General features: G+C 38.8%; 2 protein-coding genes across 5 annotated transcripts in view; one reads left to right on the forward strand and one right to left on the reverse strand.

Annotated features, from left to right (window-relative positions):
• Positions 1-290: 290 nt before the first annotated feature.
• Positions 291-14,179, reverse strand: RNF6 (ring finger protein 6). 2 transcript variants are annotated; one of them, XM_026675060.2, is made up of 7 exons: positions 14,053-14,179; positions 13,158-13,311; positions 9,132-9,740; positions 7,969-8,088; positions 5,355-5,559; positions 4,302-4,394; positions 291-3,114 (listed from the first exon to the last, which is right to left on the reverse strand). In XM_026675060.2, exons 5-7 carry the CDS (start codon positions 5,542-5,544, stop codon positions 1,496-1,498), a joined length of 1,902 nt encoding a protein of 633 aa, XP_026530845.2. In that variant the 5' UTR covers positions 5,545-5,559; positions 7,969-8,088; positions 9,132-9,740; positions 13,158-13,311; positions 14,053-14,179; the 3' UTR covers positions 291-1,495. The 2 variants fall into 2 exon arrangements, with proteins under 2 accessions (XP_026530845.2, XP_026530843.2); XM_026675058.2 differs by lacking the exon at positions 7,969-8,088.
• Positions 14,180-14,390: 211 nt separating this feature from the next.
• Positions 14,391-24,631, forward strand: part of CDK8 (cyclin dependent kinase 8) — a 48,411-nt gene continuing 38,170 nt past the window's right edge. For 2 of the 3 annotated variants that reach the window (XM_026675056.2, XM_026675057.2), the window contains exon 1: positions 14,391-15,050. In XM_026675056.2, coding sequence (XP_026530841.1) covers positions 14,917-15,050 — 134 coding nt within the window. In that variant the 5' untranslated portion in view covers positions 14,391-14,916. The remainder of the gene's footprint in view (positions 15,051-24,631) is intronic. The other variant, XM_087966313.1, reaches the window with a different exon arrangement.

A 24,631-nucleotide genomic window follows, 5' to 3' on the forward strand; every position in this document is an offset into this window, starting at 1 on the left:
ATTTTAACATCTGGAGTGGACTGCTTGTCCATGTTTACTGTGATCAAAAAGATACCATATGTACTACTGCAAGAGAAAAATTATTTCAGGAAATGCTGTGGCTCCCTAGACTGTTCACCCCATTCTATGGGGAAACAACATACAAGATATTCTAAAATTAATTGATATATACTTGTCTTTAAGCTATTTACTACAAACCAAGCTCAACAGGTTCAACTAGCTGCAAGAAAGGAACAAGCAATACCTCAATGATGTCACTCGTATTTTAGATGACATAAATGATTCACAACTTTTCCATTTTTGTAGTTTTATTTATCAGGTATTGATATAATATGCTTTCAACCCAAGAATACAGATGTTTCTGATATCTTACAGTACATTCTCTCTTAACAAAATCCTCTGGAAATTCTCCATTTTAATATAATAATTACATGCTTTTTGTTCACAGCAAACTGATAATGTTGCTTATAAAAAGGAACCATGCATGGTGTTAAGGAAGTATGATTGTTGCCCTTGTTCATGTACAAATTAAAATTCTTTTAAAATTAGTCTGTCTTCATGTGTGTCAAATGCATTAAATATGTTGGGTGTGCAGTGCTTTGGATTTGAAAGGAACACAGTGCTGCGCTTGGGTATCAGTCATCTTTTGACAACTCTTTTAACTAAAGCCTCTTTCCCAAGGCTAAACTGTGATTATGCTAATCTGGAACGAAGATGGGTGTATGGCCAAACTTTCAAGAAGTTGCCAAGGGCCACATGAACATTCCTGCAACATTCCAAAACATCATTTTCCTTTTGTATCCAAAGTGCTGCGTGGCCATATTAAATATACACTCCTTTCTGAATGTTCTGAAATGACCAGAGAAGTGGCAAGTAAGGATTAGCAATCATCCACTCTAACCTTAGGCCTGTATATGCTAAAATACGGACTGCCCAAATCAGTCGAGTGAATTGAATTTCAATTGAACTTAAGATTTAAACCTTAATGTGTCAGTGAGAAACTGTATAAAAAGCATGCAAAACTTATATAAAACAAATAAATAAAGCCAAATGTTCAGTGTAGTCCATAAAAATATACATTGTATATAAAAAGCACTTCAAATAGCAAGTACCTTTTTGCCAGATGCTCCAATCTTCGTTCTTTGGCAACTTAAAAGGGGGATTATTAATAGAGTAATAACATTACTTTATAACTGCAGAAAACAAATGGAAATCTCAATAAAAAGTATGTTATTAATAACATAAGCTCCTGAATTACTCAAGTGCTATGCATAACAAAATTATATAGAAAAATATAATTTCATTAAGGTAATTTGAATATTTACTCTTATACCTCTTATATCTGTACTTGGAGGTTAGGTTGATCCTTTAGCAAACCATCAGATTTTCTCCTACTTTAAACATATTTAAAACACCCTCTCTTATTATTCAAAGTCAGTTAAAAGAAAAAAAAAAGAGGCCTCTGGATTTGAGGATTCTTCTACTGCCTGCAATATTAAGTTACTACAGGTTGCCGACAAATTGGGCAAGTGGAATTTTCAAAAAGCCACCGATCAATACAATGAAAATGGAATTCATGCATGCACGGTAACTGTCTTAGCTTGTTTCCTACAACATACTCATTAATGCAGACGCTGCACGTCTTACTTATTTCATCATCTTCTGAATGGGGAATCTCATAATTCCGGGTAGAAAGATTATCAATCTGGTCTTTGGTCAACCCTCTCAAGTTGTCACTGGAATCTTCTTCTAATAAAAGATAAGGTACAAGGCGAAGGATGGGAAGTGTTCCATTTTCAACAAATGAAGAAGCTCTGCTATTTGGGTTATTATTATTTTGATGGTGTTGGATAGAATTTGTTTCTCCCTGCCTGCTATCTTGTTCAGTTAATCTATCCCTAGGCAAAGTTGCATTAAATACATCAGTATTATTTAAAGTTTCTAAGTTAGGCACTGGGGGCTGTACTTCTGACAAGTGCTGACTATTCCTCTCAGCTTCAGAACCTGTTTCTGTATCCATTAAGGAGCTTAGCTCTCCAAATCCAGTCATAATTTGCCTTAAAATTGATCTGACAGCCACTGATGAAGACTCACCAAGTCCAGCATCTGATGCCCTATGAAGAGGTATCCGTATAGTGTTAACGTATGTCCGTACTCCTGCATATTCAGATCGTGAAACATTCTGAATAAATCCTTCGTTATCACTTTCGAGAGTCACCAAGTTGTCTGCCGTGCCTGCTCTCGAACGAGTTCTAGAAGCAATACTGTCACGATCTCTATTTTCTCTGGAACGAATTCTCCTCACCTGAAGATCTAATGTAATACTAGGATGCCTTCTAGATGCAGCTACATCTCTTACTGATTCTTCCTCTTCCAAAGTTATACCGAGTGACGATGCTTGTTCCTCAGTTTGTTCTGGAGAAGGCTGGGTTGTGTGTGCCCTATTAGCTCCTGCATGCGTTTGTTGTATATTGACTGGTTGCCCATTTTCCAATAGAGACTGGAATTGGCCTCTAAAAGTTGATCTTAATCTTAAAACTTCCGTCCTTTGCCTTGAATTTCTTCGAGTTCTTGCTCTCCCTCTGTGATATCTTACTGGAGTCACTCTTTGTGTTCTCCTCTGCCTAATGATGTTGTGTTCATTGTCGTCTAAAAGGCTGTTAGGTGTTGAACTTGCTGAACTTCTAGCTCCAAGTCTACCAGAGAAGAATCGAGAATTTTCTTCAGCATTCTGAGTCAGCAAACCACTAGTGTTTCCAATTCCTGATGAGACAAATCCACGGCCAACAGAATTAGCTAATGTCCTGCTCCTAGTTCGGCTGGCTACTGGGCTATTTGCAATTACAGGTCTATTTTCCATATGCATTCTACTGGAATGGCCATGTAAGAACTCATTCAGTTGTTCCCCAGGAGCAGTATCATTGTTCTGTTCGTGGTTTATATTTATTTCAAGACTAAATCGGAATTCTCCACTACTTGGGTTTGCCTGGCTTACAGCTCTCCAACTCTGGTTTCCACTCTGGCCACTATGTGTGGAATTTCCTGTATGATGAAATGTGTTCAGCCACTCAAGCAAGGAGTTGCTGGTTATGTTTTCCCCAAGCGCCTCTGAATCTGTGAGTAATTAAAGAAATACATTTTTAGGAGTTTTGGTTTGATTTCATTTAGATAAGGCAATTAAGTATGAGTGTCACTTGATAATATGAATACATGCTCCTTACAGAAATAATATGAAGTGTAATCCAATATATTATCCTTTTCTATACTATATTATTTCATCACAGAGAGCTAAATACAACTTCCATTTTCATGTCAAAAACCAGTAATTGCTTTCAATAGTGTAATACATGAGCTATATCAATTACCCCAAATAGGATAGAGATTATAGGTATATATTTATATATTCTATATTATCAATGTTTTGAATAAAAATATTTCAAAATTAGTAAGTTATTTGTAAAATTTCATGTCAATTAACTCTCTAAAGTTTTTAACTTGGTCCAATGTATACAAAGAAAGAATATAAAATGGTATCCCATCCCATAATAAGCAAAGTTCATAATAAGATGGATAGTTAAAGAGAAAAGTAAAATATTTCCATTAGCTGAAATATCCCTAGATTTTTCAATTACAATTTATTTATGCATTCTTAATGCTTCTGAAAAAATACAGAATATCTATCCCTTCTAACAAGGTATGCTTGTTAGTCTTCATCTTCCATCTAAACATTCACCAGCCATATCTGATATCTAGTTCGGTTTAGTGGTTAAGGACCAAGATAGAAACCAGAAGATTGTGAGTTCTAGCCCCGCCTTAGTCATGAAGACCAGCTGGGTGACCTTGGGCCAGTCACTTTCTCTCAGCCCAATTCATCTCACAAGGTTGTTATAGGGGTGAAAATAAAAGGAGGAAGGAGCATTATGTAGGTTTCTTGCCTCGAGTTATTTATAAAAATAATACAAGTGGGTGGGGGGGAATAAACAAATGGGCTAACTAAAGCAACAGCATAGGTATTTTGCAGCTTTCCCCCTAGAAATAAAGTATCAAACGTTTTCCAACAAGCACTTTTTCCAAATTCCAACCCTATTTTCCTTAATTTCTTTTTACAATTCTCCACAAATAATCTTTTTCCTTAGCTTCAGAAAAGCATGTTGGTTGATGACTCTAATAAATTTTTTTTTTTCTGAAGCATACATATAAATTGCATTTTCCCCAGCATTATATTAATTAAAGAACAAGAAAGAAAGGAGGGAGGGAGGGAAGAAGGAAGGAAGTTAGTAGTTTACATGCAGTAGTATTACCTTCCCATTCTCTATTTTCTGGCTCAGACTGGGATGACTGATTTTCCTTTGCACTTTGCAAACGTTGCTGTAGCTCATCTGCTGTTATTTCCCCTAGAAGAGTTTGTTTTATGCTGTTAATTTTATTATCTGAATGCACACGAACAGACAAAACAATAGCTACTATTACAATTGAATTTTTTTAAAGAAATAAATGGAAAATCAGAATGGTAAAAAAACTTTTAATATGCATAAACTGCAAAATCTTTCATAACTTTTCCTTGCAATTGTAAGCCATTTGCCTAAAAAGGTAAGTGACCTCAAACTATTGTGTATTTCTTCTATGCAATGCTGTTATCTGAGATTTAAGAAACTGTATTTGCTCTACCGTGTTTCTCATATAACAAGGCCGGGTCTTATTTTTTTTTGAGCCCGAAAAAATGGCTAGGCCGTCTTTTTGGGGGTGACTTAATTCCCCCCCTTGCATCTTCGGGCGGGCGGGCAGCGACGGCTTGGATGTTGACCTCGGCGTTGGAGTGGCACTTCGTATCGGGGTCAATGCAGGCAGCATCATATCCGGGTGTGCAACAAAAGTACTTCCTAACGGCAAGCCCCCCACCATTCCCCCCATTTCACATGTTTTAATATAGGCCTTAATTTGGGGGAGGGGCTTAATTTCATTTCATGCCTATAAAACATGCTGGGACTTCCTATTGGGGGAGGCCGTATTGTTGGAGAAACAGGGTACTTTGTACTTACTTTCTGTAAGCTTTATCCAAAATCAACCAAAAAAGTTTAAATGAAAATAATTTGTAATACGTATTTTAAAAATCCTGGTAAAAGTATAATCAATGAAATAAAATTTAAATAAATAGAATTAAATGTATTTCTCACTAAGTTTCAGGGCATATAAGTAGCAAATGGTATCACTTATCTATCATGTTACATGATACAGTAAATTCTGTGTGCAATTTGAACATAAAAGCTAAAGTATTATTTGAATTAATTTTAATTATCAAACTGCAGATAATTCAGTATTACATTAGATGTAAAGTATTTTAAACTAAGAGTCACCTGGAGTCCCAAGTAGGTTACGATCCCTCATTAACCTGTAGTCTTCATCACTAAGTGCATTAATGAATTGATAATAAGCTTCCTCTCTGTTGAGGCGTTCCTGCTGCCATTGCCTCTCATTATCACCACTGTTATTCTGTGAAGTGGCCTGTTCTCCATTTTCCCCTGAGCAAGTTGTGGAACAAGCCATTTTGGAAGAAATAAACTATTTTAAAAAAGGAAGAAAAAAAACCAAGTGAATCAATTGAATGTTCCATATGGTTTTAAAGTTACTAAAGAAGAAACAATAACACGTCCACATATTTATCAATTCAATATATCCATGCAATGAACTGTACACTGAATTTCTTTGTGGCACAGCATGAATTGTGAAGTTCCAATGTATACAATATAAATTATTACACAATAAACATATATAGAACACTGAGCCCCCAGTGCCCAGCCCGAACCCTGGGGTTCCTTCCCGCCGGCAAGCCTTGCCCTGAGCTTCCAGCATCCTCCGCCAGCCGCGGCCTCAATCCGTGGCCTGGCATAGCTCCCCAAACTGCCGCGGGTCCCTTGTGGGCCGGCCACTACCCTTGCGGCCACCCGCCCCTGCCGCCGGGCTTCCAAAAGCCCATGGAGCTCCTTGCCGGCTGTGGCCTCAATCCGCAGCCTGGCATAACCCAAGCCGCCACGGGTCCCTTGTAGGCTGGCAGCTACCCTTGCGGCCACCCGCCCCCGGGCTTCCAAAAGCCCGTGGACCTCCTTGCCGCTGCCTGGCCTTGCCCTGGGCCTCCGGAGGCCATGGCCTCCAGCCCGGGGCCTCATGTAGCTGGCCAAGGCGTCGTGATGGCTTGTGCCGCATTGCCAAAGTCACCTGGAGCTCCTTCCCTCACCCCAGCCTCGTCCCGAGCTTCACTGCGATCGCCCTCCCCCCTCACGGGCTTCTAAAAGCCCTCGGAGGTCCTTGCTGCCCAGGCTGATGCCCATAGGCTCCAGCCTAGCCAGCCTTGTTAAACTAATCCACCTCCCTCCCCCTCCAGCCTCCAACAAGCAGCACTTACCTCCTTCAGACGCCTTCTGTGTTGCTTGTGCTGCATCCAGCTCAATGCCTGCCTGCTTTTTTCAATTAGGTAAGTAAGTGGCTTTTTTTCTTATTTAAATCAGGGCAGGGGTCTTCAAACTCATCAAGTTTTAAGTCTTGTGGACTTAGGTAATTCCCCGTTAGGAGAATGAGCGCATATTCCTAACAGAAGTCCCCTGATTTAAAAGAAGGGTCTTCAAACTTGGAGGAGGAATTCTGGGAGTTGAAGTCCACAAGTTTTAAAGCTGTCAAGTTTGCAGTCCCCTGATTTTTGTGAGGTTGTCATTGTGTGTGTATGGAAGTTCTTTTAAATTGTGTGAAATGTTATGTGCCTATAAATTAAAGCTGTATTTTTAGATTTTTCCAGCTGTATCTGTTTTGTGTGTGTGTGTGTGTGTGTGTGTGTGGTTTTCAGTTGTGTAGGGAGTGTGTTTTCAGTTGTGTAGTTTTGTGGGTCTGCTGCCAATCCAAATGACCATGCAGGGGCAACTCTGTAGGTTGTCCTGAGTCCCAGGCTTGGTTGAGCCTTGCTGGATGATGATGTAATGAAAGGGCTTTGGGCAATTCCTAATATAGCTCTACCTGGAGTAGATCTTTGTTATGTAAAATAGATTGGCCCAGGCCAGAGTAATGGCCCATTAGCAAAGGTTGGGGGGACTGAGTTTCTGCCTTTCTTGAGTTTTTACTTTTCTTTTTAGAGGAAATATTCCGCCCAGCCAGTCACATGACCGCCAAGCCATGCCCAGCCAGTCACATGACTGCCAAGCCATGCCCAGTCACATGACCGCAAAGCCATGCCCAGCCAGTCACATGACCACCAAGCCGCGCCCAGCCAGTCACATAACCACCAAGCTACGCCCACAAAATAAGCCACACCCACACAGTCACATGACCTCTAGGCCACAACCACAAAATAGCCACGCCCACAGAACCGGTAGTAAAAAAAATTGAATACCACCACTGGTTTGCAGAACTGCAAAAAGTAGGGTTACACATACTTCCAGGGAGACTATTCTATACACTGGAGTCTATTCCATAAGCTAGATAAAATTTGCCATGTCATTATTTATCTGCAAACATCACAAAGAACTTTTAGCAGACCCTCCATTAAGGACTATATCACAATATGTCAAATCTATGTCACTCATTATAAACACAGAGAAGCATGTTTAATTTTGAATGCAGGTTGAGCATCACTAATTCCTTCAACAGTTATATATCCTGCAAAGCCATGTTAAGGATAGTTTCATAAATGCATTTTACATTTAAAGAATTGTGAAAATATTTTGCAAAGCTACCAGGTAATATGATGCCATTAGCCATTGCCAAATATCAAAATTGTACTACATAGAAATACTTCATTAGACAATTGATTTCAATAATTAAGAAGAGACTAAATAACTTATTAAAATGCGGGTAAGATTTATTCATTTACAGAATTGGAATATTTTTATTTATTTAAAAATAAATACATCCAGGTATTTAAAGGCTAATAAAAGTTAATAAAAATGAAGAATCAACAGTTAAAGCAGTTCTCAAATCAATTACCTTCCTCCACGCCTCTGTTTTCCTAAGGAGAGAAAATTATGAACTATGTAATGTTGATAATCCTCTGAGATTACTGAGCATCTTCAGTTTTCCAGAGTTGTTTGAGCAGGGAATTGAATCCTATTCATGACAAAATGAAAACATGTGCTGAATATTTATACAGGCAAAAAAAATATTGATCAAGAGGATCATCAAGCAGTCTCTCCTCTATTATGTCCATAGATTCACCTTTTAGAAGATGCTATCATGACTACCTCTTTAAAAAAACACAATGATAGCAGATATATCATATCTGTACAAGTCATAGTTTTAAAAATAAGAACCTGTCATGACATAAAGCAGTACAAGTACAGATCCACTCATATCAGACTGCAGAGTCTTAGAAATCCTTTTGATGCTCCTTTTTACAGATATTCATTTAACAATATTAAATCTTGACAATCCTCACTCTTATGTGAATAAATGGAGGAATAATAAGGATTGGAATGCTATCCCAGCAAATAAATACACAACTAATCCACAAAACTAGTTAAACTTGACATGCCACTACTATTTTCCTGCCCTACACAACTTCCTCTGAACAGGGTTAAGAGCAAGTTGAAATAAAGTGCCTTATTCCTTTGCCAAGGACTAGTTTCAGGAAACGGCAAATAAAGAGTGTTAATAACTCTGGAAAAAGACTAATAAATACCTTATATAAGGGTCCTAGCAATTTCAGGATTATGTGACTCTTTTCTTCCACTGAAAGAGATGTTCCCAAGGAACAGATTTTTAATTTATTACCACAAAGCAGCAACTTCACTGTAGCATAAGCTTTTGCAAACTGATGCTTTTCCAATGCTTTTGTGTCTACAGTAGACTAATTTAAATGGCATAAATTTAACTTTAAATGGACTCCAGAAGATGGTAGAGGACGGGAAGGCCTGGAGGAACATTGTCTATGGGGTCGCAGTGGGTGGGACACAACTTCGCAACTTAACAACGTACCAATTTAGGGGGTTCTCTTCCTTTTTCTTTACCAGGAACAGATTTTGAATCTATTACCACAAAGGCGCTTACAGTCAGTCTAGCAGCAACTTCACTGTGGCATAAGCTTTTGCAGAATGATCCTTTCCCAAAGGCATCTTACAGTACACCAATTTAGGATTCCCTTTTTTCTTTACCTGTCTGGATTTCTCTCCGTCTTGGTCGGTGGCGCTCCTCGCCTGGAGACTCAGAGGAGGGGCGGAGGCGGGATGGTAGAACGATGAACACCACGACCAACCGGCCATCCACGGAAGAAAAGAACAGGGTTGAGCAGCATCCAATTGACCCCTTTAGGCCGGCAGTCTAAAGATAAATTCCTGTATAACAGCCAATTGCCCGGAAATCACAGCTTCGCCAGGAAAACGGCAATTCCTTATTTTGTCTCCCCCTTCCCCCCCCTCCCCGGTGCCCGCCGAAGGCTGGTTTTCTTACAACCCCATCGCAGCCCACGTTAATCTTCACTGGGCGGCAGAAAAGGGACCAAACCAACTACCGTACCAGTCGTTGAGGTGCGGCAGCAAAGCAATCCCGTCGGGTTCTGACGCCCGAGCTCATGGTTCCAGGGCGAATGCGCACGCGCGAACGCTCCTTTCCTCGCGCCGAGCAACGGCAGGGTTTACGGGAAGTTGCTCGCGAAAGCGGAAAGAGTGACGGCCTTTTCGGACCGGCGACTACCTTTTTCCTGCCAGCTCTCTCGCGAGTTGGAAACCGAGTCGTGGTGACAAGTCTTGGGATGGGCTGGCGCGCTGGTGGGAGAGAGATTATTATTATTATTAATTATTAATTATTATTATCAGCATTAGCATTAGCATTAGCATTAGCATTATTAGCTAAGCGGGGTCAGATTTGATTAATCTTCGGATAGGATGGGGACCCAGGAAATCCCAGGTATTTTCCATCCTGGGAAAATGGAAAAAGTAGCAGAGAGGGAAAAAAAACAATGGCAAACTACTTCTATGAGTAGCAAGTTTAAAGTGATCTCATTCATCTATAGCAAGATTGGATCCATGGGCTGTTCATGAAAGTACCCGAGATCATACTAATTTGTTTTTGCAGAATTTCCTGAGGATAACTGGTATTTTCTGATCTGTATATAAACCCTTGCTAGTTTCATTAAATGGTTAACTCACATGCGAGGAACACAACCCAATTATCTGAATTTGCATCCTACTCTAGCCAGAAATTAATCAATAGTTGTGGCTCGCATATGCAATAGTGTGGTTGGCTATTTTTTATTTAATATGTTGTATAAAGGGCAGGCAGGTCCCAATTAGTTCAGTTAATGAATTCCATAAAGTGGTCATATTTGAATTTGCCCTATTTAAAGTGGAAAACTGAAATATTTTCTATGGAAAATACTGCAATTGGTTCCAGCTTGTGGAAATAGGCAATGACAATTTTTCAGTATAATTTCTTGTATATACTGAAATCAGTGGTGGGCTTCAAAAATTTTTTACTACTGGTTCTGTGGGCGTGGCTTGATGGGGGTGGCAGGGAAGGATACTGTAAAATCTCCAGTCAGAGGTGGTATTTGCTGGTTCTTCGAACTACTCAAAATTTCCGCTACTGGTTATCCAGAACTGGTCAGAACCTGCTGAATACCACCTCTGACTGAAATATTACAGTAAATGGTAAAAGAATATACTTCTAATTTAAATTTAGCTGTTTACCATAGATTCATACAGCTATTGTTTTATGCCATGATCATGTTTATGTCATTGAATTACATCAGATTTTTGTTCTAATATAATGAGCCTGTTCTTTTTTGAAATTGTACTTGTTTCCTCTGATGAAATCTTTTTCTCCATTTTGTACATAATGATTAACAGTGTCTGAACCCTCAAATGCAATTGTGCAGGCATTTGCCTCAACTGCATACACACTAGCCTTGAATTAACTGAATTTTGGATTGCATTAAATGTAACCAGGCATTAGTTTACAATTCATACTAAATCTAATAATGCATAATTTGAACTCACATGAATTACTTGTACTTGTATTGTCCCAGAGAGACATCACAAGGCCAAAAAGCAAGCAGCAAAGGTGGGGAATATAGAAGTATAATACCTATAATTAGCAGTAGATATATTGTTTTCTGATGCTCAGGGGTAAAGCTTTCTTGATCCCAAAACTAACTTAGCCTTAGTCAATACCCAACTAATTTTGAAGATTCATATGCTCCTCTCCTAGCAAGTTATCAATTGCTTTCTGTCATAATATTCTTCAGTAACCATGCTGCATTCATGCCTCATACATAACTGGGTAATTTCAAGATCCAGCATGTTGTGCAAATTCATAATCTTTCATATTATTTTAAATTGAAGCATCCTAAATCAATTGTTAGAAGTACTTTTCTCTAGTCATATCACTACTAAAGTGACTTTAGTACTACTCATAATAATCCAATTATAAGAAACTATGACCATAAATCCATTAATTTAGATTCATAATTCTAGATTAATAGTTTTTTACTTGCCAGTCAGTTGCCTGGAAATGAGATTTAAGCATCAAATGGCTAACAAAATTGTCCCTCGCAATGATAGAACGTGTTTTCCAAGGTCTTCATTAAGCTGCTGTGTTCAAGCCGTGCCTTCTGCTTCCAACCTGGCTGTGGGAAAGGGGCTGTTTACATACTAAAGTTTTAACAGTACTTTCTGCTACAAGGGATATAAGTGAAAAAGAGAACAAAAGGAAGCAGAGGAACCACATTCTTTAAAATGATTGTCCTTTATTCAGTTAGTATAATTATTCTAGATCAAAATAGTAAAGATTAGGTAGCAACTAATCTTTCTAAATCTCTCTAAAGATTGGGTTTAAACATAGTGTGATCATAACCAGTGAGTTCCAACTGAAAGAACACAACAGCAATAACTAAACATGTTGGGAAAATGAATACAATAAAATACTTTGGTCTCTTAGTAATATTTTATTTTGTAGAAATTGCAACAGTTTAATTATATCAGAGATAGATATTTAACAGAGTAACAGAGTTGGAAGAGAAGTCCAACTCCTGGTCAAGCAGGAGATCCCATACTATTCCAGACAGATGGCTGTCCAGTCTCTTCTTAAAAGCTCCAGTAATGGAGTGCCCACAGCTTCAGAAGGCAAGCCGTTCCAATGGTTAATTGTTCTCACTGTTAGGGCATTTCTCCTTCATTCTAGATTGCTTCTCTCTTTGATTAGTTTCCATCCATTATTTCTTGTCATGCCTTCTGGTGCTTTGGAAAATAGGTTGACCTCTTCTTCTACGTGGCAGCCCATCAAATATTGGGACACTGCTATCATGTCACCCTGAGTCCTCCTTTTCACTAGATTAGACATGCCCAGTTTCTGCAACTGTTCGTCATGTTTTAGCCTCCAGTCCCCTAATATCTTTGTTGCTCTTTTCTTCACTCTATCCAGAGTCTCAACATCTTTTTAATAATATGGTGATCAAAACTGGATGTGGTCTTACTTATAACTTACATACTTCCAAAATAAATACAGATGTTTCATTCTCTTTATAACACTGCCCTTGTGTTTGAAGCAATCTATTCCACAGGGTTTTTTTTTTTGTTTTTTTTTGGAGAAAGCATAGTCTTATGTTGCCTCAAACTCCTCAGTGAAAGGGTGGATAGAAATCCAATAATGATAAATGATAAAGCAGATCTCAATAATAGATACTCTACAATTTTTTTCCAACCTGGGAAAGTACTGGGAAAGTCTGGGAATTCTGGAAACTGTAATCCAAGTACAACCGGGAAAGACCAATTTTAGAAAGACTGTATTATAAAACTTTAACAGAAAAAGATATTGATATTAATCCAAAATTTGTTGTTTAAGCATGATGAAAATAGTTAAAACAAAGAACGGTGTGGTTTGTCACTATAAGCTTGTTTCCAAAAATAAACTTGTAATTGTTCCATGAAATCTTTTGCTTGGCACTGCAATTTACTTTTGTTATAGGCTTGCCCATTTATCAATAATTGCTTTATATGCACGGCCTATATAAAGTCAAGATATATAACTGAATCATAAAAGAATGATTAAGTATACAGTTTAGTGAATCAGCAATTCGCATGGTTAGTTTTAGGATTTTCAATCCTCAGTCAATGATTTTTTTTTTTCCAAAAATTACCTCAGTTTGATATAAACAGTGGCAATGAAATGTTTATCAAACTGACCAGACAAGGAGAAGAGAGAGAAATGAAAACATGCTGCAGTGTTTTTGCTGAATTGTGATTAACATTACTGCTTGGTCATGTCTGCACCAAAAGCTCTTCAGCTAAGGCATAACTTTCGAAGTAGGTTTAAAAATTGACAGCCTGTGGCAAGACTCTGTAAAAAATTACCACAGTACTGTAGACAGTCTGCAGGGGTAGAGCTCTCTAGTAAACAATTTATGGCATAATAATAGCACCCAAGTTTTGAGACAAACTAGTACTGTGATTTCACCATCAAAAATGTCCATTAAAAATGATGGAAGAAACCTCTCTGCTTAGGTAGTGTTTTTCACAGCAGGAGACAGGTCATAACAGGTGATAATTCTCAAATGAGGAGTCTTATGAGCATTGCAATTGTTGCAGTATCTCTGTGGTCACAGGGTCATAATTCAGGCACCTGGCAACCAGCTAGCAATTACAATGGTCACAGCATCCTGCAGTCATGTGATTTGCCATTTGCAACCTGCCTTACTGGATTTCAACAAGCAAAATCAATGGGGACTTTGCAAGATATGGTTGTGTAATATCGTGCTTACAACTACAACTAGAACTGCTGTTGTAAGTCAACAGAATTCCCAGGGCCCATTACATTACCATTGTTAACATCACCTATACTTTGCTTATAAAAGACGTTAAGAAGTTCCTCTTGTTTTTTTTAGGAGATGGAGAAGTTTGGTCAAGTCTTCAACTGGTGCATCTTTTAAGTTATCAGCACTTTATTACCCACTCCCCCCCTTCCAAAAAATAAAGCTGGAATGTTTTGTTGGGGTTAAAATTTAGGTCACAATTCTGCCCTAATGCCACGCCAGCTCTGAAAATTGCTGTAGCTCCTAGGCTAATGTTCGATATCAGGTACCTTAAAGATGTAATCTTTACCGCGAGTCCATGACAGTTCAGACCCCAAAACCAGTTTCCAGAAATAGGTTTCCGTGGAAACTAGAGCACAACCCCCCCGCCCGCCCTCCACCTCCTCCTTTCCAAACACATACGTGAACTACAACGCCCAGCATGCGCCTGGCTTCCCCTCTTCTCAAGTTTCTCCGATCGCAGCCGGTAAACTCCAACTCCCAGCATCCATCAAATTCACATCCGGCTCGTTAATGGGTTGTAACGACGGCTCCCAAGGCGCTTGGAATATACGTTTCTTAATACGGCCCGTGCTGATTTCCCGTAGCGCTGCTGCCAAAGTCTTTTGCTGGCAGCTATGGCGCGGTGCATGTCGGGGAGGGAAACTGCCCGGGGAGGAGGGGCCGCCTCGGAGCCGGTTGGATTCCACGTGGTGCGCTCTCGAGGACGAGGGGAGACTCGGAAAAGAGAGAGAGAGAGAGGCGACGCTTTGCGACGCTCTTCTTTTGCAGCAGCGCGGTCAGGCGCGATTGCCGTATATCGAGTAACGAGATACCGGCTGGCGTAGAGCAGCTTTGCCTGTGTGGCTCTCGAGCCGGCAGCGGGGAGGAGGAGGAGGAGGAGGAGAGGAAGGCGAGGAGGAGGCGCGGAAGAATAGAGGGCTCCGCCTTGCCTCACCCGCTCTCGCAGCCGCTTTCCCCCTTCTTCTCCCCACTGTACCTGGATGGTCCGCGTCGCGGCGGCGGCGGGGCCTCCTCCACCTCCTCCTCCTCCTCCCTGGTGCCTGCGGCGGCGGCGGCGGTGGTGGTGGCGGGCGGGGGGCTTCTCGGGGTGGTGGGTTGCCGTCTGAAGAGGCAGCCAGCCCGGGCGCTGAATGAAGATGGACTATGACTTCAAGGTGAAGCTGACCGGGGAGCGGGAACGCGTGGAGGACCTCTTCGAGTACGAGGGCTGCAAGGTGGGGAGGGGGACCTACGGGCACGTCTACAAGGCCAAGCGGAAGGACGGGTGAGTTGAGTCGGGGCGCTTGCAGAGGTTGGGCCGGGCGGTCGCCGCCCTCTTTTCCTTCCTTCCTTCCTTCCTACCTCACCCCCCACCCCCACCCCGGTGACTTTCGGACGCCGCCTTTCCCCAACCTGCTGGCCTCCAGATGTGCCAAACTACAGGTCCCATCGCTCTCCGTCGGGCAGGCTGCCTAGGCTGTAATCGGACCCGGCTGGAGGTCGCCAAGTTAGAAAAGGTTGCCGCAGTCCGTCCGTCCGTCTGTCTGTCTGTCACCCTCCCCTCTTCTCCTCCTCGCCAGTCTCTTTCCTCCCTTTTTTGGGGTCGAGGCCGTCGGTTTTTCTGCCTGCCCCGGAGCCATTCTTGAGGGTTTTTCGGTCTGCCACGCAGCCTGCCTCGGTATGGTCTCGGTATGGTCCTGGACAACGACGGGCAAGCCGTCACTTTCTCCTCCGGTTTGCCCTGTGGAGCTCTGATCAGGCTCTGACCCCAAACCTCCTTTCGAGTTTGCTTCGGTGTATATAATGGCTTGGCATCCACGTATGGGTGGGGGGGAAGGGTATGGTAGCCCGCTGAAGCTTATGCAATGACTCTTAAGTCTTTGTCAAGCCATAGGTACATTCGATTCTTGACGAATATATTTTATTTTTTTCTTTATGTACACTGAGAGCATATGCACCAAAGACAAATCCCTTGTGTGTCCAATCACACTTGGCCAATAAAGAATTCGATTCGATTTGCAGCTTCACCATCTCCAGATAAAATGGGGCCCAAGTGGGTGTAGCATGTTGGGGAAAGACCCTTCTTTGCATTGAGCAACCAGAGAGAGGGTTTTTTTAAACCCCAAACTACATTGCTTTATGCATCTAGTCCTGATTGTTTATGACTCTAGTCGCAAGTCTTCATGATCTCAGGCAAACCCAGGTCTTTTTCATCATCATCTGCCTGATTCTTTATAAATAAGCTGGGTGTTTTTTGCAGCGCTCGGTGACTATGTTATGCCTTTTCCCCATATGGAAATATGCCTGCCTCTACTATACTGTTACATCTCTCTCTTTTTTTTAATATTTCTTGCCTATAATTACTCTCCTAAATATTTTACTATCGTCCCCAACTAGCTTTTTGCAACGCTCTTCCCATGCTCTTGGTTGTAATCCAATATTATTTAGTGTTGGATTTAATTACTGACATAATTATCATCAACTGATTAAGTCTTTTCCCCTTGCTCCACCACTGTCATGCTTTATAATTGCTTTTCTGTTTGCAAGTATAAATAAACCATTGGATAGTGGGATGAGAATATATTACTAAAATGAGATAGCAGATAACTTCCAGAACATAGCCTCTCTTCATACTTATCCTCTTAAGGTTGTGTCTCTGGCTTTTATGTTAACAATGCCTCTTGTCTCTTATCCTACTAAGGTAGTAGCATATTCTTGTTTTCATAGCTGATATTAATGAGTATGGTTTTATTTGTTGTGTTTCCTGCACTCTTCATCTTATACTATACATAACATCCTAATAAATACAGACTTCAGCAAACAGCCAGCATTATTATTATATTATATATTATTATCTTGGGTAAAAAATTGTTTAAGAAAGCTCCATGTGAATATAGTGGCTAACACTTTGAAAACTATTGTATCAGTTCTGGGCAAGTTACATTTGATTTTTAATTTAAGATATATTGTGCTGCTGTAAAATTCCTTGCTGGCTACATATATTTCTTCATCTACCATAAAAAGGATGTGTTTTTTTTAATGTGAATTGTTATTCAATTAATATATTTAAAGCAGTAAAACATTATTTTACCAAATGACATACTTTTTAAAAAGATTCAATAACCTTTGTTTTCTTAATACAAAATATACACTTATAAAATGTGAACAACAGGATGTTAACTTTCAAGATAGTCTTTAAGGATCCTAGCTTTTATAGAATAGCGTGAGTTTGCAGAAAATAAATATCAGCTTTGGTTAGATTTGTGGTTTAAAAGTGCCCAAACTATCCTTACCCAAACTTTTAGCAGGGAATATTATGTCCATCTGGTGCAATTGTGGCCAAGGATAGTAATCTGATCTATACCTTTTCAGTGCTTCTTAAAAGTACTCTATGAAAGCCTCAATTGACCAAAACCTGTTTGGTTGCAGAAGTCAATATCTGTAGGCTTAGCTAGTGATAGGCATGTCATATGAAAGATTGTGACTTGGAATATAATAGGAATAAATGGTAAAAAGCCCGAATTAATGAATATACTGAAAGAAATTTGGTATCTCATATATCTGAATCTATAGAAGATATCATTTTGATCTAAAGAAGATATCATTTTGTGGGTTCTACTTGACAAAGACATCTAGAAAATTGAAACCGTAGAATTAATTAGGAATAAAAAGATCAATAACCTTTGTTCTCTCTCCCTTCCCCCCGTGTATGTATGTATGTATGTACTAAAATAGGAGTCTATAGATTGTTAAGAGTCTAGTAAATGGTAATGTAAGACTCAAATATTAACTTTCAACATTCTGAATGAACAATTTGGTGGGAAAAATATTCAAGCAACATGAATAATATGGTAATGGGATGAAAAAATGCAGAAAAATTATTGGGCTATTTAGAGATCCAGAAACAAGTGAAAATTGAGGCTTTAATGAGCATCTACTTAGATCTGTTTTGAAGATTTAGTTTAGGCATAAATCTGTTTATAATATTTATTCCTTCAGAAACTCTGTACACAGAGAGAGAGAAAGAGAGGGAGGGAGGGAGAGAGAGAATGAATATAATTTCCTTTTAGTATGGAAAGCAAATATATTTCTATATATATTTAATATATGTATCTTATGAGTATAAAAAGAATGAATATTATTTCAAAAATATTTCAAAAATTGATTATTATAGGATTTGGATTTATGCATTTCTTCCATTTTTATATGCACACTTTATTTTATTGTAAGTTCTGGCAGCATCTGATGTAGACTAGCCAACAAATATTGCAAATATATGATTATTTATGATAGAAGGCTTAGAGAATAAATGAAGATTACAAGGGGGATGAAAGGTTCTGAATGTGGGATTGAGCATTTTTGGTAGTGCCAGGAGTGGGTTTTGAGTGAAATGAACATGAGAGAAATGAGAGATATTTCAAGTAAAAAAAAAAGAACAGTTTTGACAAGAAATAAGTATGAGTTCTAGCTGAAAGAATAGTAGTGGACAGATTCTCCCAGTAGGATGATTGGTATTTGAACATAATAGATGATGTGAAAATTGCTTGGGATAAAGTGGAAAGAATTATGTTATCGGCTGCCAGAAAAAAAGTGGCGTAATACTAATGGAAAATATGTAAAAGAGTGTTTGGTGAATTGAAAGTGGTTTTGGATGAAAAATTGTGGGCAATAGAAAAATTGCTACAAAAACAATGATTAGAAGATGATGTATGATATACAAAAAAGTAAAATATAGTTGCAGATAATATAGTCAAAGAGAAAAAGAAATGATTAAGATTAAAAGAGGAAAATAAAATACTGTGTAAACAAGGGTCCGCCATTTTAATGAATTAAATTCAAGATATGTCATCATTTACAATGATACTTATATGAGGAAATATTAAATTATTATTTTGGAGATCTAAATGGAAATGATAGTGATATGTCAAACATTAAATTGAAAAGAATGCTATACATGTAAGTATTGAAGAAAAATGGATGACAAAGTCACAAACACAGTTAAAAAATGGTTAGGCCACAAGTGTAAGTTGTACACTGTCTATTATTAAAATATAGCTAAAGCTTGGTTAGAAGGTGACTGTGTGACTTGTTTAACATATATAAAGGCTGAATGATTGCCTAGTGATTAAAAAGTCATATTAGTCTTGCATGTAAAGATAGCAGGAATAAATGTAAAAACTGCAATGATCTTGACACATTATTCAATATGCTTGCAAATCTATTTGGCTAAATTTTGCACTGAGTAGAAACTAGGACACCATGGGTTCTACTCCTGCCTTAAGCACAAAGCCAGCTGGGTAACCCTGGGCAGGTCATTCACTTTCAGCCATAGGAAGAATGCAGTAACAAACTAGTTCTGAAATCTTGCCAAGAAAACTGCAGGGTCTAGTCCAAGTAGTCACCAGGAGTCAGCAAGAAGGCACGCAACACAAAATGTTTGGAAACATATTTGGTTGAATTGAGATTGGAAGTAGGTAAGACATTTGGGAAGTGCTGTGCAGCTTAATGCTAGGCAGGAGAAATTATGATTGTTCTTAAGATTGTTGAGAAATATGTGAATATATATTTTAAAACATACTATTGACAAAACTGCCAATTGAGGACCAATTTTGGCTCTAAAGATCACTTCATACATTCTGAGTGATGCATAACTTGAGTGAAACTTTTAGTAATTTAAATCTCCTATCACAGTAGAAAAGAATTATTGTAAATATAATGAATGACTGAATGTGATAACTTGCTCCAATAAAGCTTTCTATCAGTGAATTTGGTAAGAAGCAGTTTTGGCTTCTTTATAATTATTATCTGACTGCTCCAAAAGGCCAGCCAACACTCCAGTGTATGCGTTCAGGAGAAATACAAAAAAACAATTCCAATGGTTTTATATAATGTGCAAACCAAGCCAAAATATTGTTTGTAGGTGACTTAATATATAATGTTCACTCAAGCAATTAGAATCCATGAATTTGTTCAGTTTCTGGTATATTTTTATAACATGTCAGTTCTGCATTATGTTATATTATCGTATTTTAAACTATACTTAGCTGCCCAGACTCCTTATGGTCAGAGAGGTGGACATATAAATTGATTGAATGAATAATAAATTAGACTTTATCTAATAAACTATCACTGCATAGTGTATGAAGCACAAGCTTTCAAGATTTTTGTTCAATAGGATAGTAGTTTAATATAATAATAATTCTTCTGAGTTGACCATCCATGGTCTACATGTATGCCAATATTGTATACAATACAAGGAAAATAATAGTTTTCCCCCACTACATTTTTCTGTATATCAGCTGCAGTTCCTTGGAAATATATTTCTTTTTGTCGTTTTTAATGTAGGATTATCTCACTATAGCTGAATTGGTCAATTCTCCCCTCCCCCATGCTTTATTTTTCTCCAGACTTTTCTTATTGTACTAGCACTTACAAGTGCCATACCCTGGATTATTTATTTAAAATATAATACATTTTCACATATTTCATGACTTAATAGCAATATAAAGCTTTTGTAAAAAGAGAATTAAATCCAAAGTCGAAAGTTGCTGCAATAAATAGGGAAAAACAGGCATAGCACATACAGTGGTACCTTGGCACTCAGCAGCTTTGAAACTCATCAAATTTGATACTCAACACATTTTAATGCACAAATTTTGTCCCAGTACTCCCTTATTGTTTGTTTGGTACTCGACACCCAAGCTAGAACTTGTCAATGTCAGCTGCCTTCTGACTTGCTATATTATTCTTTATGGAAAAAACCGTTTGGCATTCAGAGTTTTTGGTAGTCTTCACACCTCCTGGATTAATGATGAGTAGCAAGGTGCCACTGTACTAACAAAATGTGATTCTTTTTAAAAAAAAAAAAAGGAATGTAGACAAAAATGAATAATCTTTGAAAATGTAATTAAATGAACAAGGTCTGTAGACTATATTAAACTCTGCATCCAGATTAAATCTCCTCGCCAAAGTTAGCGAAAGTCCCAGGGTACTAGAAGATGAATAAGAAAATATTTGATTTCGGACTTAAAATCTAAAATTTATGATATATAAGTAAAAGGTGTTATAAACTTTTCTCCCCTGAAAGGAGAGAAAAAAATAACTGATATAGATATAGCTCTTTGTTACTATGTTCTTAAAAATAGTTTTGCTGAGAAAGGACAGCCAAGTAAATTTTGTGCAATTTTTAATTCTTTGACCAATATTAAGGAATCAGGTTGATCTCACCCTTGTTGAGATTCTTTTCTTCAGAGGTATAATAACAAGACCAGTCTGTTAGAGAAGAATGTTCTTTTTGTTAGGGAGTGAAGAACTAATTTCCATGCAGGGCTATCTCTTTAGATGATGATTAAGTCATGGATTTGGTCTGAAAAAGGAGAACAACACTGAAGGGAATAACCACGTTTATTGGAATTATCTGTTGGGTGCCTAATTATATATAATGACAATGAGGGATCCTGGACAATGAAAAAACTAAGATTTTTATAAATGTTGAGGTGGAAAATCGCAGAGATCTGATTTGCTGGCCAGTTTAGGGAAGGTACCCATGTCCTTGTGAGGATGTCCAAGGAGATAGAATATTGAGGTCTTCACTTGATGGAGAATGGAAGAGTTAGGGTTTATCCAGGTTGCAGTTTTCTTGCAAAGGCTGCCCTTGGACTGCACTGTGAACTGGAGAGGAAGCTTCTACGCTTTGGTTTAAATGGGATTGCAGGGGAGATATCTGAGGGCAGGAAGAATAAATTTGGGTCTGATAAGAGATGGACTAGATTTGATTTTGGTCATAGCTAAAAGATAGGAAAACTATTTATTTTGCCCACTACGCATAAAGCCAACGTTATTTTGTTCAGGCTGTAAAGGTTGCCAAGTGTCCTCAGTTAGAGGCTCAGAGGTATGAGCTAATACAAGGGCACTTTCTGGTCATTCCAGGTTATCCTGAAATACAGTATACATAGATTAGAGTGATAAGATAAAAGATTTTTGAGATGTGCATAGTAAATGATAGATATACTGATCAGAGTGTTCTCTGTTATCCTAGTGAAGTACTGTAATAAACTTTGACTTTATTTATGAAGGCTGGCAAATCCAAGTTTCATTGAGGCTTCGCCCCTGCTAAGATAGCAAGACTCAATTCTAAAAATACCTAGGACTATATTTATAGGCTTATGTTTCCAAAGACTGAATGATGGAAAAAAATAACCTGTAGAATTATTCTCACATTGTGAGATTGAAGAGAAGGCCTCATTTTAAAATTTGAAAAGTATAGCAGGACTACAGAGAGGTCTGCTAGAATTGAAGTAACCTGTATCTTACTGACTTTAAGTTGCTTATCTCTGAGCTTTCGCAAGAACCACATCACCCTTTCTTTCTCTGACAATGGATGAGCACACAATATCTTCTGTTTGTTAAATTTATTTGCCTCCTACCGTATTTCACTGTGGGTCTACCTTAGGTGGCTTACAACAATAACAATGGAGAAATGAAATGAAGTATAAACATAACAGTAGTAAAGTAATGGAACAATAGAATAAACAGTGAAAAAGAAAACAATGATACAACGATATGAGAATAAAAGGCAGGCAGGTGGGGAAGCAGGGAGCAAGGGGGGAGGTGGGGCTTGTTATCAATCTAGTAGCCACCTCCAGTGTGGTACTCTTCCATTGAGTCTTGAGACCAACTGGCAGAGCCAGATCTTCAGACTTTTGTGGAAGATAGGATCGTCCAAAGAGGGGATTACTATGGCAGAGAAAGCTTTTTCTGGATCCCAATACTTGGGAGTTCTTTGATGGGATCCACAGTAGGCCCTCTCTACTGTACAGCATAAATGGGGTGGGCTTGTCCTAGTAGAACAAGTTGATTCATCAGATAGCCTCATTCTATGCCATCAAGGGCTTCTATGCTTCTGAACTGCACCCAGAAGCAGACTGGTAGCCAATGCAGTCATTTTCGGCAGTCTAGTCACTTTTTAAACAAATCTGCTCCAAATCTGCTCAATTATTGTAGCTGCTATTTCATATATGCCCATACCTTGCACCTGTTGTTTCCACCTTGTTTTTTTAATCATATAGATTGAATTTATTTACATAAAATATTTTTGCATTGCTTGTTACACTGTGCCTCTCTAGATACCTTATACAATTTTAAATTGTATTTTATACATATTAAAATTAGAGAAACACAGAATCACCAGGAATTTCCAAGAACTCCAGAATGTTCTATTCCCTCTTTGGAATATAACATTCTAGAGGAGATCTAGTGGTTTCTGAAAATGGATGGATTTTTGCAGAATCTATTGTTCCACACAGCTGAGATGACCAAGCTTTTGCCTCATGCCCTCATGATATCACACTTATGATTATTGTAGCATCCGATTGGCTGGATTAAACCAAACCTTACTTCACCTCTTGATTTGAAAGAAGAATGCTATATTTATTTTGGACCTTCCTTATTTTGCCCCTACCTCTTTTAATTGCCAGTATTTATATTGGTTGAGGATTCAAGGAAGATGCTGGTACAAAATGATGATGTTGAAAAATCTGCTGTTGGCTCAGATACCTGGGAGCCTGACTCAGTAATTGAACCAAAGTTGTTTTGTTCTACTATATTCATAATAAGAGAAAGTGTGGTTAAGATATTTGGTCTTGGCTCCTATAATTTGGAATAGACTTCTACCAGGATAAGAGGCCGGGGGAGAAAAATCTCTGCAGACAGAATAGCACTCAATGGACAAGGGTTGTTAACCACATAGAATGTGATCTAAAATGACTGTCTCATTCTCTGCTGAGTACTTAACAAAGTGGAGAGAATTTAAGATGCAAAAGATGATTCTCGCCCAGTTCCAGGAAGCCTAAGACTACAGCTACATTTAGATAAGAAGAAAAGTAGATTTTATTGCACATAAAATCTTGGCTTTTACTCTGCAAGTGGAGTCTCAAGGTTGCCTTGCAGGCTGCATTGGATGTGGCAACCCATGAATCTTAATGCTTCTTCATTCATTTGGGTAGGATTTTACAGGTTGATCGTAACAAGTATATGGGACTCAAAATCCTGGTTTTTTGCTTATAGTCAGTACATGATTAGTGTACTTATAGAAGGACAGGCATGTATCCAAAATATCAAAAACCAGAAGGAATTTGTTCAGAAATCTTAATAGCTTCCAATCCATTTTCTTATCCCAATGACAGGATTTAAATTTATTTTCAAGTGAACTTTATAAATAAATGATACAACCAAGATTATTACCTGCACTCTGAGAACGGCATTGCACATTGTAGAATGGTGGGTGCAACAATATCGCAATGCTTTGTAAGGCTTCAGAAGCCTTCCAAAGGCTTTCTGAAGCATCACAAGAACGACACATGTGGAGAATGTTGTGAACGGCTTCGGGGAGAAGATCTGCCATGTCTAGCAATTGCCTAATATTGGGCCAGGCCGAGAATGGCCTGTCAGCAATGGGAAAATGGCAAAGGATAGTGCAGCAAAACCTGTGGAATGCAGAGTAGGCAGGGATGGCTGGAGCTTTATAGCATAGCAGTAGCACTTAGACTTATAAGCAGTTTACAGAGTCAGCATATTGCCTCCGACAATCTGGTTCCTCCTTTTACCGACCTTGGAAGGATGGAAGACTGAGTCAACTTAGAGCCTGGTGAGATTCGAACTGTCAAATTGCAGGCAGCTGGCAGTCAGCAGAAGTAGCCTGCAGTACTGCATTCTAACCACTGTGCCACCCCGGCTCATATATGCTACAGTGCTGATCATGGCACAGGTCTTGAGGGAGTATTCTTCGGCATTGGAGCCGAAGTAGAGGCCCGGGGGTGGGGATGGCTGGCTGAGACTGAATTTTAGATTTTTTAAAACTATTTTTAT

Source organism: Notechis scutatus, chromosome 5, assembly GCF_049901735.1.
Source record: "Notechis scutatus isolate UNSWTSFEM ecotype Mainland chromosome 5, rNotScu1.2, whole genome shotgun sequence".
Classification (NCBI taxonomy): Eukaryota; Metazoa; Chordata; class Lepidosauria; order Squamata; family Elapidae; genus Notechis; species Notechis scutatus.

What these genes read in the sequence shown, in the direction of transcription:
- RNF6 (XM_026675058.2), bottom strand. Translation starts at nt 9,239, where the DNA reads ATGGCCGGTTGGTCGTGGTGTTCATCGTTCTACCATCCCGCCTCCGCC. An exon ending in TAACCTACTTGGGACTCCAG is followed by an intron (nt 4,395 to 5,354) that starts GTGACTCTTAGT and finishes AAACTCTTCTAG; the next exon opens with GGGAAATAACAGCAGATGAG. An exon ending in AGAAAATAGAGAATGGGAAG is followed by an intron (nt 3,115 to 4,301) that starts GTAATACTACTG and finishes AATTACTCACAG; the next exon opens with ATTCAGAGGCGCTTGGGGAA.